Source organism: Epinephelus moara, chromosome 18 (genome assembly GCF_006386435.1).
Source record: "Epinephelus moara isolate mb chromosome 18, YSFRI_EMoa_1.0, whole genome shotgun sequence".
Taxonomy (NCBI): domain Eukaryota; kingdom Metazoa; phylum Chordata; class Actinopteri; order Perciformes; family Serranidae; genus Epinephelus; species Epinephelus moara.
In genome coordinates, this window is record NC_065523.1 from 9,430,439 (window position 1) to 9,446,053 (window position 15,615).

A 15,615-nucleotide genomic window follows, 5' to 3' on the forward strand; every position below is an offset into this window, starting at 1 on the left:
TAGTTCCCAGGAAACTTGAACTATACACACGGTCAGATTAATGTGGTGGTTTCTGATTGGCTCTCTGGCAGGAAGTGAAGGAAGGAAGAGTACAATTTATTCTCAGGGATAATGCGAGATATTCACCGTATTTTCTCCTAAAGTTTGTTAAAATTACGTCTTCGGGCTACAGTTTTGAATGGAATATAAAATAGCTGTGTTAACTACATGTACACAGTTTGTGCTGTTATGTTTCATCGGACTGAAGGCAGCGGAGCCGTCAGATGACGGAGGCGGCTGGTGAGTCAATAACACCGGGTCAACACTAAACTGGCACATGTGTGAAGTTATTATTATGATTATGATTATTATTATTACATAATGACATGAATTTTACCACTTGCAAAATTTCTCCAAGCTTCGCCTCGATACCTGCTACTCTGACCGAGCTTCACACCAAACCCACTTGAAATTTTGTCATTTTAGCGTCTACCTTGAAAACGAGCAAATTTGAACACATCATAAGGGGTTTGGTGTCGCCAGGAGAAACAAGAAGTCACAAGAGCTAAAAAGGGAAAATAAGTGTCAACACCATGCACAGTGTGAAAGTAAGATGGTGAGAGCTTACAGAGATGCAATTGTGGAAGGTAACTCAGTATGTTTACTCATTTGTAGGCTACTTTACCAAAGGATAAAATAAGCTTTATTTATCCAGAGGGAAATTGCTGTGCAGCAGTTGCAATACAACGTGGGGAGAGTGAAAATATAAAAATCCAAGATAAGGTGCAAATAAGGTGCAAGTCCACATTAAAGCCCATTGGCTGGGGCTAATTTATGCCCAGATCAGGTTAACTGTAGGAATCAGTCTAGGTGGGTTGCAGATGTGTAAGTACAGTTTCAGATATGAAGTACAGGTAGTGTAAGAGTAGGTGGTTAATACAGAAAAAGTAAATATTTCCAGTGTAAGTATACAGTCAAAGTACTTGTAATTTTTTTGCTTAAGTGTTTTCATTTTATGCTACTTTATCGTCTTATTCCACTTCATCCCAGAGGTAAATATTGTACTTTTTACTCAACTACATTTGTCTGACAGTTACTTTTTAGATTACAGGTTTTCATCCCCTTCCCTCCCCTTCCTGAAAACCATGTATCTCCAGATGTGTTGATTTTGACTGTGATGAACTGAAGGATGAAGTGTTTCTTCATATGCTTAGAAAATTCTCCCACTTCTTGAGCTAAATAAACTCTTTAAACAACTTCTTGGATCAGCTGGAAAATGCTTCGTCACAAAGCTGAAAACAGGGCTGTTTCTCTGACACCATGAAAAGTTGCCTTTTTAGAAATGCATGGTTTTCACAGGACAGCTACGCTACAAACATATGATGATCTTATAGAATATGATGCATTGCTGTAGATTAAAATACCCAACAGTACATAAAGGAGTTAAAATGAGCACAAACTTAAACAACTACAGCAGTAAAATGTAACATAACACAACCTGCATTTTTCTGCACAGGGAGATTTATGTTTTGTTCTAATGTTCATGTCTGCCTCTGTGTTCAGGTTATTTAACTCAGATTCCAGATTACAGGATGAAGGTCCTTGTAACATCGATGTGCTGGACGGCTCTTCACTCTCACATCAACAGTTCATTGAAAGGTATGTACGATAAATAAGCTCATGTCTCCTAAATAAATTAATTAAATATCAAAGAATACTGTCACGACATAAAATACACTTGTGTATTCAAGGTCTAAAAGGCTGCTGTACACTCAAGTTACAATTTTTCTGAGATATTTGATTTGTTTATTCAGATAGTCTTGTAATTAGGCTATGGATTGTAGGGTGTAAACTATCTAGTGTCACCATGGCAACCAGCCTAAATACACTAACACCCACCTTGAAATGCCACCAAAGCGCCCTAAACATCTGCTGATTAAATGTTTGGTTTCAAAAATGCCCTGAAACAGTGAAAGATAGCCTTCAAATACCACGTTTACACATTCAGATAACTTATGTTCTATCACCAATCTAAAGATACTATTTTTTTTATATATTTGCATAAGACATCTTGCATGTATTCTGACTCTAACCTGCGGGTTTATGATGTTTCTTCAGATATGCATACAGCAGACCGGTGATCCTCAGAGGTCTGACCGATAACACGGTACGTATTGGAACACTTAGTCATTTCTGTTGGCTGCAAACACCATGAGTGATTCATGTTACTGCATTAAACCTGCACAATTACATTTTTAATTGTAAATGTTTCAAATAACTGTTACGTGAAAATCCACCCTCTGACTGTAATTATTGGACTAGCAACCACATCTTTATGAAAATAAGAAAAATATACAATCACAATGTAAAGTAAAGGGTGGATTTTTTCCTTAAATGCATCCAGCATGCAGCAGTGGAACAAGTATTCAAATCATTTGTATAGTGCGGTGATTTTTACTCAAGTGTTACAAGCAAAATGTAGTTTAAGTATCAAACGTAAAGTAGTTGTTATGCAGAATAGGTTATATTATCATAATATTGGATCATATTTTTTTCATACATTTACATGTAAACAGTACTTTATTGTTTCATTTGGTTTAGGTGAAACTTTTTTTTTTTTTTACAATTTTATATACTTTTGCAAAATATATTTTACAAACTTATCACGTTTTCATGTGAGATCTTAAAGGGATAGCTCAGATTGTCGAGAAGCAGGGTGGAGTCCTACATGAAAAAAGTCCCACCTGAAAAAATGAACATCAGTTTAACTGTACACTAGATTTAGAATATTTTCATCACTTAACCCAAATGTAAGACAGTCATTTCCAACTTTCCAGTCACTCTCTTCAAAGCCAGACTCCACTGAGAAAAACAGTGATTTAACATTGCTGAACAGACGAGCTGCTGGTCTACCGCTGCCTCGATCAGTTATTTTGTTTGTGTTGTTGTCAGACTTGGGTATTTAAAAAGGTTAGTTCAGTTTCACCAAAGTCACAGATTAGCATAAATTAACTAACTGGTCAAAGTAGTGGTAGCCCAGAAGCTTCTGCGCTCAGCAAGCTGAAATCACAGTTTTGTCAATGGAGTCTGGTACCTTTGATGACAGCATAGATGGGGAACTGAGGCTGTTGGAGCGGGCTGTCTGATGGCAAGGTAAAGCGGTGAAAAATAATCTCAATATAGTGTACACTTAATCTGATAGTGATTTTAGGTTGGAATTTTTTGCTGACTAAAATACATCTTGTCACTGACCCCCATCCACAGCAGTACATTGCTTAGCTTCTATGTTTGATAGTAGGAGTAGTAGATAGTAGTTTGAAGTAGCATAAAATTACACTTAAGTGCAGTACTTGAGTAAATTACTTAGTTACTTCCCACTACTACCAGCATGTGTATACTGTAGAGTACAGTCTGTAAGTGTCGGGACAGTTTTTATTGTGCTGTAAGTTTTGTTTACAAGAACAACAGTTCTTCCACTTCTTATCTCAATTTAAATCTGAGAGTCACAACTTCTACGTCATTGTTTCTTTTGAAAACAACATAAACTGTCCCAACACATTCAGACTCTTAATATAGAGTAAACTACTAGAGGCAAATAAATATATTGATATATATATATATATATAATTATATACTGATTGTGTTTTAGAAATTTAGGTTGTCGTGCTCCAAGTCGAGTTTACTACAAGAATATGGGGCCCGGAAAGTTCGGCTCAGTACAGCTAACACTTACTCTTACAGGAAAGGTATGCATGTCTAACACTGAGATTCTGCATGTAAAATTCATAACCTGCATTTTTTAGTTTTATTTAGTTACATATTGTTTGAACCGCCAAACACTCACTATGATGATTGTGTTCCAGTGGACGTCCCTTTGCAGGAGTACGTGGACATTTTACTGAAGCCTCAGTCTGTAGACACTCTCGGCAGCGGTGAGTTAAAACACTTTTACACCTCAGGAGGTGTCAGGTTAACATCTTGATTTACAATATTTCTGGGGCTCTGTGGAGAATGTGAGGTGGCCAAGGCATTTCAGCTTTGTTTTCTCCTGTTAATGTTTTTTGCCTCACCTGGACAAAAGGGTTGACAGCAGAAGATGTGCTTTGTTTGATTGCAAAGTTCTTTACGGCTCATTTGTGGTTCATGATTTTGCGATACATATATGAAACTGACCTGATCTGAAAATTTAACTGTTTTTAAATGTTTTGAAGTTTTGAATGTGCACAAGTTCAGAGGCAAGACTCAAAAGCATTCAGTATTAATTATTCTCAATGACTCACCAGTAATGAAGCTCATCTTTAAGCTTTTCCTGAAGGTCGTGAGTCGATATATTCTGTATTTTTCCTCTTGTCAATAAATCTCATGTGCAGACCCAAACCAACAACCTGCTAGTCCGTCTCTTAATACTTTGCAGACTTCCTGTTTGTGGCTCTCTGCTTCAAGCCCATTAGTTCCTACTGAAGACATGTATCCTTAAAAACAGAAAAATATAGTTTCATTTTAAAAAAAGACTAATTTCCTAAAACAGCTGGTCATTGTAGTTTTTATCAAACTACCAGGAGGAAATAGCACATTTTTTGGGGACTATTTTCAGTGGTGGATTAATCCACATTTGGTACTCTCGTGAGTATTTGTAGCAGCAGGATGGTGTGTGTGGGATTGAGTCAAACTAAACTCCAGTGTTTTGTCTTCATGTAAATGAAGGGACATGTCACGCAGTGCAACAATGTGACTCACTGGTGTGTTATTAAAAGTCTTTAGACAACAATTGAGCTCTGTGGCACAGAGGAGGAAGATATATCAGGCTTTGATTCACAGATAATATGTGTGAGCAGATACATTCACTGTTGCTTTATTGCTGAAAAGAGCCCATATTTCTCTCTCCTACAGACACGCTGTATTTTTTTGGAGACAACAACTTCACAGAGTGGCAGAGTTTGTTTGAGCTGTATGAGTCTCCACCATACGTCCTGCCTCACACCAGTGGAGCGTACAGCTTCGGGATCGCAGGTCAGTGTTTGTTCTACAGACTCAGAGTCCTGGAGGATTTCACTTTGTCGCCAGTTTCTCTCTTGTAGTCTTATCATGGCTGAGCTGTAAAATGCTCTGTGGAATTCAGACAGTAATGTTTAAAATAAAAAGAAGATTAAAAATAAAGACTCCTGAGGTCATTTAAGAACATTAATACTTGTACTTCTGTGCTTCTTAAATCTTTTTAATCTACTGCATCTTTGTTTTTCGTTTTTGTGGGATTTTGGAATGAAATGTTTTATTAAACAAACTTTCTCAAAATTTTAATACAATGACAGCTTTGTTTTCTGTGATTAAAATGTATCAAATATGAAAATAATTTATTACATGAGAAGCACAACCTGCAGCTGTAACTCAGATCCACTTGTTGTCTTCAGGTCCTGGAACAGGAGTCCCCTTTCACTGGCATGGCCCTGGTTACTCTGAAGTCATCTATGGAAGAAAGGTGGGGGAAAAAAACTTTTTCTTTAGTCTCATGCACGTTGTGTTGATTTATGTCATCCTAAACTGTATTGTCATGATTCAGATTCTGTTGATGCATGAACACAGAGAAGCATATTAGCATTATAGTTGAGGGAATGAATCATTTGTGATCACACAGCGTTGGTTCCTCTACCCGCCTGACAAGGAGCCTCATTTCCACCCGAACCACACCACCCTGTCCTGGGTGATGGAGACCTACCCCAACCTGCCAGAGGACGAGGCGCCGCTGGAGTGCACCATCAGACCTGGAGAGGTAAACAGTTTGTGTTTTACACAGGCAGTGCAGCAGAGAGCAGTTTATATGCCTCTGCACCGGTAATAGCCCTGGCTTGAGGCATTATGTTTTTGGGTTGTCTGTTTGTCCTATTTTCATTAATGTAAGATCTCAAGACCACCTTGAAGGAATTTCTTGAAATTTGGCACAAACATCCACTTGGACTCAACAATGACTGATTAGAATTTGCCAGTCAATGGTCACTGTAACCTTACAAAACATGTTTTTGACCAAGAATTCATCATTCTCGGAACCCATCGGCTGTATTCGGCGTCTGACTTCTGGCAGACGGCGATACAGCCTCTGGGGGCAGACCCCCGATTTTTTTGGCATTCCGGTTTGATTTGGGCGGAGGAGGCGAATTTCCGTTTCCGACTTCTGTTTATATATAAGTAAATATGCTGAACCATTGCGATGGATTCAGAGTTTGCACTCATGCCAATTATGTTCCGGACTTTCTGGAATTATATTACGGACCATTTAACCTGGCAGCAACTGCAGCCGGCTCAAACGTGATTAGTCCATATCATGCGGACTACAAACAGCCTACAACCAGCAACCAGGGCTCTTCCGCTCTTCTTCCTGAGGCAAGATCTCCGGGGTTTGCCTACAGACTCTACATTCACTGAATGTAGAGTCTGCATATAGAGAATAAGAATTCATATACTAATTATGACACAATTTCACACAAATGTAGTTGGATAAAATGAAGTGATGACATTTTATATCCAAAAGGTCAAAGGTCAACTTCACTGTGACATCATAATGTTCTGCAAATACACTTATTTAGCCATTACTTAACATCATCACTCAGGAACAGAAGGGGAGACATTTGGTCAGATACTAAATTGGTGACACTACTCTTGGGTGCCCCCTGCCCACCCTCAAACTGTGCTGATTGTATAGATCCTCCGTGCTGCTGGGGGAAGATGTGTGTGAGGCATCCATGTTTTCACAGACATGGATGTAAACTGTAACTGCAACTTGACAGGTTCGAGGAGGCACACAGCTGCGAGGTAGTGATTCTAGCTTAAAACAGCTTTCGGTTATTAATCATTTTAGTACACTGAAAATTTATTTCAACAGTCCATCAGAGCATCTCAACGTTCCCTGTGGAGTGCCATGGAGCTGTTTTTCCTGTTTCTCCAGTCTTTTGGCAGAATGCTGAACCCCATCATGTGTGTGTTGTAAAGCACTTTAAGTAGTCGCTAATACCAGAAAATTGCTGTATAATTTAGTCCAGTTACCACAATGCTCTCTGTTAAAAGATGCTTTCTAACAATGAATTCTTAACTAAAACATTTAAATCGTATTAATTTCCTTTCGTGATTGACATGATTAACATAAAAGCCATTAAAGCACAATGTTAAAACTCACATCTCCCGTCTGTCAGGGTTCATAGAAGATTTTTTTTGTTGTTTGTCCATCAGGTGCTGTATTTCCCCGACCGCTGGTGGCACGCAACGCTCAACCTGGACACCAGCGTGTTCATCTCCACCTTCCTCGGCTGAGCTTCATCTCCAGTATTTTTATTTGAAGGAACTCATCACATCTGTTTTATCAGTTTGTCTTCCAGTGTAGATTGACAAGAGGAGAAACACTCACAAGTGGATCCAACAAAACAAATGTTTAAAATATTACATATGATATATGATGTTCTTGGTGATGATGAGTGATGAACTGTGATTTCTGGGATCTTATTTTAGTCTAAAGCACCACAGTTACATTCCAGCTGAATCTTTTTTTTCCTCTTTAAATTCAGCCATGTTTTCTAATAACACAATAAAAATGTGTTTTCAACGACCAAAGGAGCTTAAGAGAGACAACGTTCTGCAGGTTGTCACACACAATGATAAGTTACATTTGTCAGGATCAACTTTAGATAGAAATACATGTAAATCTATCATCATATCATTTTTCTCAGTCAGTTGAATTTTCTTCAATTAATAAAGCACATAACATCTGATCCAGTCAGTGTCTTTTGTGTAATAAAGATGGTTGCTGATCATTTCTATGATTCTATCAGCAGATATAAGTTTTAAGATTTCACTGCAACATCATGTGTCTTGTTTCCAACAGTCCAGCTGTGGCTGATGTGAATGTCGTTAGTTCTCCAGATATTTGGTCATGAAAAGTAGTGGACACATTAAAATGTTGACCTGTTGATGGTACTAGATGAAAAGTCAAATTGCCATCCAATAATTGTTGACATATTTCAGTCTGGAATACAGTAGTGGACATGAACACTTACAAGTGCCTTCAATCACTGAAGGAGATGAAACTGAAACTCAGATGTAGAAAACATGAAACATTTATTTTATCACAACACTTTCAAACATCTGTCTGCAGCAGGTTGATCAAAGATTTTCTGAGAGGAAAACGAAACATAAGAAGTAAATCTGCTTCCTTCAGTTGACATTACAGTATTTTAGAAACAGAAAATCAGACTTTAACTTGATTGAGTCAAAGCTGGATTGCAATTGTCACATTTAAACAGAGAGAAACATTTCAAATATACAATACTGTCTAAAACAAATTGAAACACACTGAACCAATCACGTCAGGCTGTTGAAATCAGGTTTGAGTATGAGAGCGCAGCTTGTCTCATACTATTGTAAGATAACTGATATATGTGCACACTTGGCTTTAATACACAGCAATACCAACAGTTAAAAAAGACAACAATCAACAAAGGGAAAAAAACAAGCAAAAACAAGCAACAAAAATAGTTGCACGAAAAAGCTGCACCGGAGTCCACTCATAAAAAAGAGAAATTAATCTGAAAACTCAGTAATATCTTAATTAAGTGATTATTTACAACAAAAACTGGTCCTTCCCCCAACTGATGAGTTTCTCTCTACAACCCAAAAACTCTCTTTAAGCTGCAACGCTACAAATTCCCCTCTTTTAGTTTGCCAGCAAACACAACACTTCCACATTTACTCTAAATGATGATCAGCACCAGCAGTGCAGTTTTCATATACAATCCGATTACTTTTAGTGAGTAATCTGATTAAAGTCAGCAGTTTGATCACTCTCTAAACTGCAGCATGGATTACTATATTAACTGATAAACAATACTGAGTTATTTTCAATGACACAGATCAGTAATTGTTGAGTAGAGGGAAACAGCGGTATCAAAATGAAATGACAAATCCTCAAGACTCAGAGCTGGACAGATGGTCCTTAAACATCTCATCTGATTGAAAAATGCTCACACAAACATGACAGCAGAAGTGCTGTCGAGCTCTATCTGGTCCTACTGGTTGGTTTTACTGGTCCCAGTAAACAGTAACAAAGAGGGGCTGTTGAACAATCATGGTTTAGTTTTATGTTATTCCTCAGACAATTAAAAAACTGAAATCTGACCTTTATTAATCTCTGCGTTTTTAGATCAGGTTTAAATGTCACTGCTTGTAAATGGAAATCATGAATTTAATTGATATGAACTGTTGATGAACTGGTTTGACAGGTTTCTTATTTATTACTTATTAATCTAATTAATATACTAACAAGTATTTGTTTTTCTATGATGTCTGTACACTTTGTTTCCACATCTATCAGCTGAAGGAGGAAAGCTTCTCTGGGCTCATCTTCAATCTCAGTTCAACACCTTGGCTTACCTGCAGGAATTTATGACATCACTTCTAGTCTTGAGCCAATCACAGTCCAGCATGAAACAAGAGTGTGGCAGAGAATGGACTTTTCAGTAAAGAAGGATACATATTGTGTCCAACAGACAATCTATTAAATTAAAAAATATTTACATATTCACATGGAGATTACTGTATGTCTGATAACTTTAAACTTAATAAATTGAGCTTGATAAGTTTTGGCTGTTGCATTTTTCAGAATCCAGAGTACTTTCAATACAAATCAAATTTGTACCCTTAAACTTTGAGAATTTAACTTAAAGTGCATCTTTGCTCAAATCTATGTCTAGCAGTGATAATAACTCACTAAAGCCTTGGTGGAGAGTAACTACGTGCATTTACTCAAGTACTGTTCTTAAGTACAGTTTTGCAAGTACTTGTATTATACTTACGTATTTTCATTTGATCCTACTGTACTCTTAAAATTAGGATTTTAAATACAAAACACAAAGACAACTCACAAAAAGAATGCATTGTTATTAACTAAAACACCAAACAGTATAATATAGTTAAAATTAGCTGCATATCAATGCATTAACAATAATAATAATAATATAAATATAATAATATAGCACTCTGCACAATTAGTACTTCTACTTTTGAAGTTTTTTGCACACTTTACTTCTAACAGAGTTTTGCCACTTCTGAGTACTTCTTCCAGGTTTAACAAACAGTGACCTCTAGTGATGCATCTTAAGACTTTTCTTTGGCTTTTTCTTTGTTTTTTAAATTTGATTTTGTGGGTTTTACATTCACTTCTCTTGGTTTTCTATATTCTCTCTTCTTCTTTTCTCTTTCTTCCTTCTGTAAATCACTTTATCACACAGGGTTTTCTAAAGAAATGAATTTTGTTTGTTTGCTCTGGAGTCTGATTTCTACATGACACAGATCATCAAACTGTAACAAGGCATTTAAGTTTAAGGGAACATATCATGTGTTTCAACTTTTATTAAACTCTAAATTTAAATTAAACCAAGGAAAGACCAACAGCCCCTCTGAAATGCTCAGAATCACTTCCCTTTCTCTGCTCTCATTGGTTAGTAGTCCTCCACCCATCCATTCTCCAAAATAAAAGCATCGATGACTTCCTTCATGGCCAGGTTTGGGATGAGCTGATCTTGGGTGAGTGGAGAGCGTGTCACTGGGTCAAAGTGGCCGACTCGCTGCAAGAGAACAACAACAGTATGGATAAGAAGTATTATTTCAGTTTGGTATTAATACTTTTACTAAAGTATTCTACCTGCAGGTGCTCTTCAATGTCTTTCCTGTCGTAAGTGACTCCACTGGGAGTGATGCAAGGCTCTCTCATCAACTCAAAACTGATCTTTCCACACAGGAAGTCTGGGATCTCTCGCTTCTGTCAAACACATAGCAGACACAATAAGATTTTTTGGTGCATTTCTGTAATAGATGGATTCTCTGTGTCACCTTCAAGTGCTGTTTGCAAATAAGTGAGCAACATATTGACTGCAGAGTCAAGTTTCTTCAACACTGACCTTCCTCTTCTCGTCTACTTGACAGAACAGCTCCTCCATGTCTGAAAGATACTTGTCCTGTAGAAAAATACAGGTTTTTAGGTTAATCAAATATTAACAGGTTAATAACTTATATAAACTTATATAACTGGAAGAATAAATATATACTTCAGTCAGAATAACTTCAATATCAAATCCATGTTGTCAACTTTAAAACTAATTCCAGGATTATTATTCAGCCTGCAGTTTTGTTCAAAAACAGCACATATGAATTAGAAAACAAAACTTTTTTTTAGAAATGGTGGGCCTCATGCTTGACTGTGAACTTGTTCTGCAGACCCACCGCTCCGTTTCAAAGTAAACAAACCTCTGTGTTGTATGGGCAAAGATCATCATGATGAAAAGCCTACATGTTTTGTGTGGATCTCGTTTGGATTGTGTTGAATTCTGCTGTCGTCTGATTTGTCCTCTTGTTTCTGTCGGCAGCCCTCCAGTTCTCTGCAGATTAAACCACGCAGACTTCACTTTAGGAGCAACAATAAGATTTAAAACCACAGAATCTATTTCAGAGTGACGTGTTCTTCATCGATGGACTTGACCTGCCTTTTTTTCTCAGCAAGGATGAGCTTGGTGAGGTAGGCATGCAGCTCACTCTCCTGGTTGATCCTCTTCTCCTCCATGTTGTTCCAACGTTTCTTCTTAGCGATCCGCAGAGCGCTGGGAATGTCATCACCAAAGTTCAGACGCTGCTCCTTTGCCAGGTTATAAGCTGGAAAACAAACATAAAGATGAATTTATCACACTTCTATCACACTTCATTGTCTGTGCAGAGGATTTTGAACTGTGGAATATTAGACCAAATGTACAAAATACTGAACACCTGAAATCTGTTTAAAATGAGGTCCTAATTCAGCAGCAGTGAAAGAAATATTCTTTATATCTTAGTGGATGGGTAGGGGATGAAAAACTGCAATCTGTAAAGTAACTAAAGCTGTCAGACAAATGTAGTGGAGTAAAAAGTACAATATTTCCCTGTTAGATGTGTCGGAGTAGAAGTATGAAGTACCGTGAAAGAGAAATACTTAAGTATAAGTAACTCAAAGTACAGTCTTTGAGCAAATGTACTTAGTTACCCTCCACCACTGTCAAATATCTCTCATACCTTTCTGCAGGTTGCCGATGGCTTCGTCATAGTTCTCCATCTCCAGGTGACACTGGCCCATGAAGAAGTGAGCTTTGACTGACTGGCTGTCGAGCTCCAGAGCGTGTCTGCAGTCTGCCAGAGCTTTGTCATACTGCTGCAGCTTCACGTAGCACAGCGCTCGGTTGGTATAGTATGCTGGGACAGACGGACTGTGGGTCTGAAAGAGGAGGAAAGAAGAAACACTGATCTTATTTTTTCTTTCCAGATACTGAATCCAAATAACTCAAATCTGCCAAATACCGACTCATGATGTGATACCAAAGCTATCCTTTTGTGGCAATAAAAACTGTTGGAATGAATGTAACTGATAGCAGAAAACACTGAATTTTATATCATCGTTTTGTGTGTTGGATGCTGTCCTTGGAGTTTATTTTAATACCTGCAGCATCATACAACGGTGGGAGCAATTCATGTGCTTAAAATCAAGAATGGGGTTCTGCACATTAGCATTTCATTTATGGTGATATCCAGGAATTAAAACCTCCAACCAGAGTCGAGGTCTCTACGAGAAAATCCAGACTGTTTCTGATCTTTGCCCTTTGATATAATGAATGACTGGATACATTTTTATCTCACTAGACCTCTAAAGGTGAAGTAAATAAAAAAATAAAAATCCCTCTTTCGTTGAGCTGGTAAGTAGACAATGCTCTAAGTAACAACGAGCAAGAAAGCGTTGGGAAGAACTACTTAGATCGGTCCCTTCTTGGTCAGGCCCTTCTCTCTAAAGTAAAAATAGTGATCATTTTAAGAGATCTTTGGAAGAAACACTTGGACGTTGGACACAGTTGCAGACCAACATTAAAATACTGTGACTCATGAATGTTTCCCAACACTTACTATAGCCTTGCTGTAGCAGGCAGCTGCCTCCAGGTACTTGCGGTTCAGAAACAGGCGGTTGCCCTGTTCCTTCAGCTCCTGAGCCGACACAGAGACACTTTTCTCTGGGCTTTCTGACATTTTGTCCACCAGGCTTGCTGCACCAGCGGCAGCTGCCTCTCCACTTTGCTTCCCTATCCTGACTGGCGCTCAGATTCGACAGGGCCAGGAGAGAAACTGAGACAAGAAGATCAAGAACAGAGATCATTTAAGAGCTTACAGAAAGCAGTTAGTGCTGTAATGTGGTTGAAATCCTGACTAGAAAACATCAAATCAGTTATTTAGGGCCAAGAAAATCTTCAATAAGTGAGATGTCTGGATTGTTTGTAAAGTGTTAATAACTGCAGTTTCCAGAGTCTCTGAAAAAATTCTGACAAAAAAGAAGTGACTGTCTGTAGGAGAACTGATGCCACACTGTGAAACATATTTTAAAAGCTGATGGACAGAACATAAATATCCAAATATTTCACCTGATATGGAGATACTGACAGCTTCTTTTAGTTTATAATAAACTGCAACATTTTGTTACCATAAAACTTAAAGGCAAAAGTTAAGGAAAATACACTAATACTGTTATCTACCAACGTGTTACCACTGGTTACAATCTGACAGACTCACATACACTGTTTCAACATTGCATCTGGCCACCAGTGGCATCAATAAATCTATAAATAAATTATATTTGTAACTGTACATGTGCTGTATTGACCTAGCAATTTAACTTAAATCACCTTCACTCCATTGATGACAGTCATGTTTTTGGTACCATACTTTATTTACACAAATAAAAAGACAAAATAAATTTTGTGTTAAAGGTATCTGCCTGCTTGCCTGGATGTGATCCAGATTATTTGCAATATCTGTACTAACTTGAATGATCTGCATATATTGCTCCTGGAAAAAATGTTTATTTTTCGAGATAAAGTGAAAAGATATGATTAGACAGCCCAAGTATGTGTTTATTTATTTATTGCATTTTTATCCTCACTGAATGTCCTGTGTCTTGTGATTTTATGTTCTTTGCTGGGATGCATCACTTGAGTGTCACAACTAATTTCGCAGTATTCCTATGCAATAACAATAAAGGCTCTCTAGTTTCTCGTTTGTACTTCAAATTAAATTCTTCAGAGGATTCAGAGCCAGGTGAGGCAAGAGGTGGGTTGCATTCATAACGGTATGCGGACACTGGGCCGACCTAGGACACCTGCAGTGCTGCCTCCTCAGGGCCGATTTGGAGCCGTTAAGTTGCCCCGTATTTGATATTATTATCCCCTCGCAGCGGGTGAATGATGTCGCCCGGCAGCTTCGCATACATGTTGCTGGCTGAGTCATTAAACACTAAATGCCCCAGAACAGATCAATGACTCTGGCAGCAATCGCACTGACGTTACTGCGTATCCTGGTTCAGGTCTTTCCACTAACGTTACCTGTTTTTGTGTTAGCATGTTATTGCTTCTTATTGTAGGTGTCTCTACTGACATAAGAGACAAATCAAACACACTGAAATATTTAATATGTATTTAGAATTGGGCTGCTATCTTATGGGAATTGCTGCTAAGTTAGCTGACGTTAGCTGCCTCTCTGATGTCCAGGTAGCTGCTATTGTGAAGCTAACAAACGTCTGTATTTAACATTATATCACCGAGCAGAGCTAATATGGCACACACATATATAATCAACATGAAACTCACATACCTGTGCAGCTGCTGTTTCACCACCCTGACTTAGGGTAATGGAAAAATATATACAAAATTAGCTGCTGCTAGTGATGTAGCTAGGTGGCTAACTACCTAGCTACAAGTTGTCTTGCCAACAGATGTTATGGTTTTGATATGACGTAAATCGCGTCATCGGGAGACACGCCCGACGTCAACAGTGACAGTAAAGTTTTGGTTTTCATTATGGGAAAAAAATAAATACGACACAATAAAATACATTACACCCCCCAAAATATAAGAGATAAGCCAAAGATAAAGAGCTATTCATGTTTTTAATGACAAAGCATCATAACAGCTTTCAAACATTTGCATAGTTTATACGTTTATGTCTCTACTAATAACGATGTTTTGGATTAATAAGCACAGAATACTTGTCCCCACTGTGCAAGTTTAAAACACGAGAATCCAGCATAGTTTAAAGTTCATAAAGTGCTAATGCTTTCACACAGCCAGTCTCAACCCTATACCCTTATTTAACCATCCTACATTAGGTATTAAGACTGAGAAATACCGAGGAGAATAAACACCATGTTTGTTATTACTGTGAATATCCTTGGCAGCCAGTTCAGACACAACTAACTAAAGTTAATAACTTCTACTCATCTACCACCAGTGCAATTAAGACAGTTTGGACCTGAAGACCAGCCTGTGATCTGAAATATGTTTGTGAAATATAAAGTGCATCATGTGTTCACTAACAAGATCTGTACTAAATGTGTTTGTGGAGGAATGTGCAACTTCTGTTTCATTGGAGGAAGAGCTGATCTGAAGATAGAAATAATCTCACTTTTTGATATACAGGGTCACTTCAGCCAAATATACAAACAAAGACATTTTAGTACAAGCAGTGGCATCAATGTCATGTAGGCCTATCTGTACTGATGAAGTCTCTGGTAGAGATCTTACTGGATCTGTGAACCAG

General features: G+C 37.9%; 2 protein-coding genes and 1 long non-coding RNA gene across 4 annotated transcripts; 2 read left to right on the forward strand and 1 right to left on the reverse strand.

The window, feature by feature from the left end:
• The first annotated feature begins 53 nt into the window (after positions 1–53).
• Positions 54–7,733, forward strand: jmjd8 (jumonji domain containing 8). The gene is made up of 9 exons (XM_050070182.1): positions 54–279; positions 1,543–1,638; positions 2,098–2,146; positions 3,629–3,725; positions 3,843–3,911; positions 4,870–4,989; positions 5,388–5,455; positions 5,612–5,746; positions 7,198–7,733. Exons 1-9 carry the CDS (start codon positions 179–181, stop codon positions 7,276–7,278), a joined length of 816 nt encoding a protein of 271 aa, XP_049926139.1. The 5' UTR covers positions 54–178; the 3' UTR covers positions 7,279–7,733.
• A 329-nt stretch (positions 7,734–8,062) lies between these two features.
• Positions 8,063–14,804, reverse strand: LOC126406053 (E3 ubiquitin-protein ligase CHIP-like). The gene is made up of 8 exons (XM_050070178.1): positions 14,671–14,804; positions 12,937–13,152; positions 12,058–12,256; positions 11,499–11,664; positions 11,306–11,393; positions 10,917–10,973; positions 10,661–10,777; positions 8,063–10,583 (listed from the first exon to the last, which is right to left on the reverse strand). The coding sequence occupies exons 2-8, from the start codon at positions 13,054–13,056 to the stop codon at positions 10,458–10,460; spliced, it is 873 nt and encodes a 290-aa protein (XP_049926135.1). The 5' UTR covers positions 13,057–13,152; positions 14,671–14,804; the 3' UTR covers positions 8,063–10,457.
• On the forward strand, positions 11,377–12,403 carry LOC126406065 (uncharacterized). 2 transcript variants are annotated; one of them, XR_007571630.1, is made up of 3 exons: positions 11,377–11,530; positions 12,068–12,220; positions 12,305–12,403. It is a non-coding gene; the product is annotated as an uncharacterized LOC126406065 (long non-coding RNA). The 2 variants fall into 2 exon arrangements; XR_007571629.1 differs by having other exon boundaries at positions 12,068–12,403.
• Positions 14,805–15,615: the final 811 nt, after the last annotated feature.

What these genes read in the sequence shown, in the direction of transcription:
- jmjd8 (XM_050070182.1), top strand. Translation starts at nt 179, where the DNA reads ATGGAATATAAAATAGCTGTGTTAACTACATGTACACAGTTTGTGCTG. An exon ending in CATCAACAGTTCATTGAAAG is followed by an intron (nt 1,639 to 2,097) that starts GTATGTACGATA and finishes ATGTTTCTTCAG; the next exon opens with ATATGCATACAGCAGACCGG. An exon ending in GAGGTCTGACCGATAACACG is followed by an intron (nt 2,147 to 3,628) that starts GTACGTATTGGA and finishes ATTGTGTTTTAG; the next exon opens with AAATTTAGGTTGTCGTGCTC.
- LOC126406053 (XM_050070178.1), bottom strand. Translation starts at nt 13,056, where the DNA reads ATGTCAGAAAGCCCAGAGAAAAGTGTCTCTGTGTCGGCTCAGGAGCTG. An exon ending in CCTGCTACAGCAAGGCTATA is followed by an intron (nt 12,257 to 12,936) that starts GTAAGTGTTGGG and finishes CTCCTCTTTCAG; the next exon opens with ACCCACAGTCCGTCTGTCCC. An exon ending in ACGAGATCCACACAAAACAT is followed by an intron (nt 10,974 to 11,305) that starts GTAGGCTTTTCA and finishes ATTTTTCTACAG; the next exon opens with GACAAGTATCTTTCAGACAT.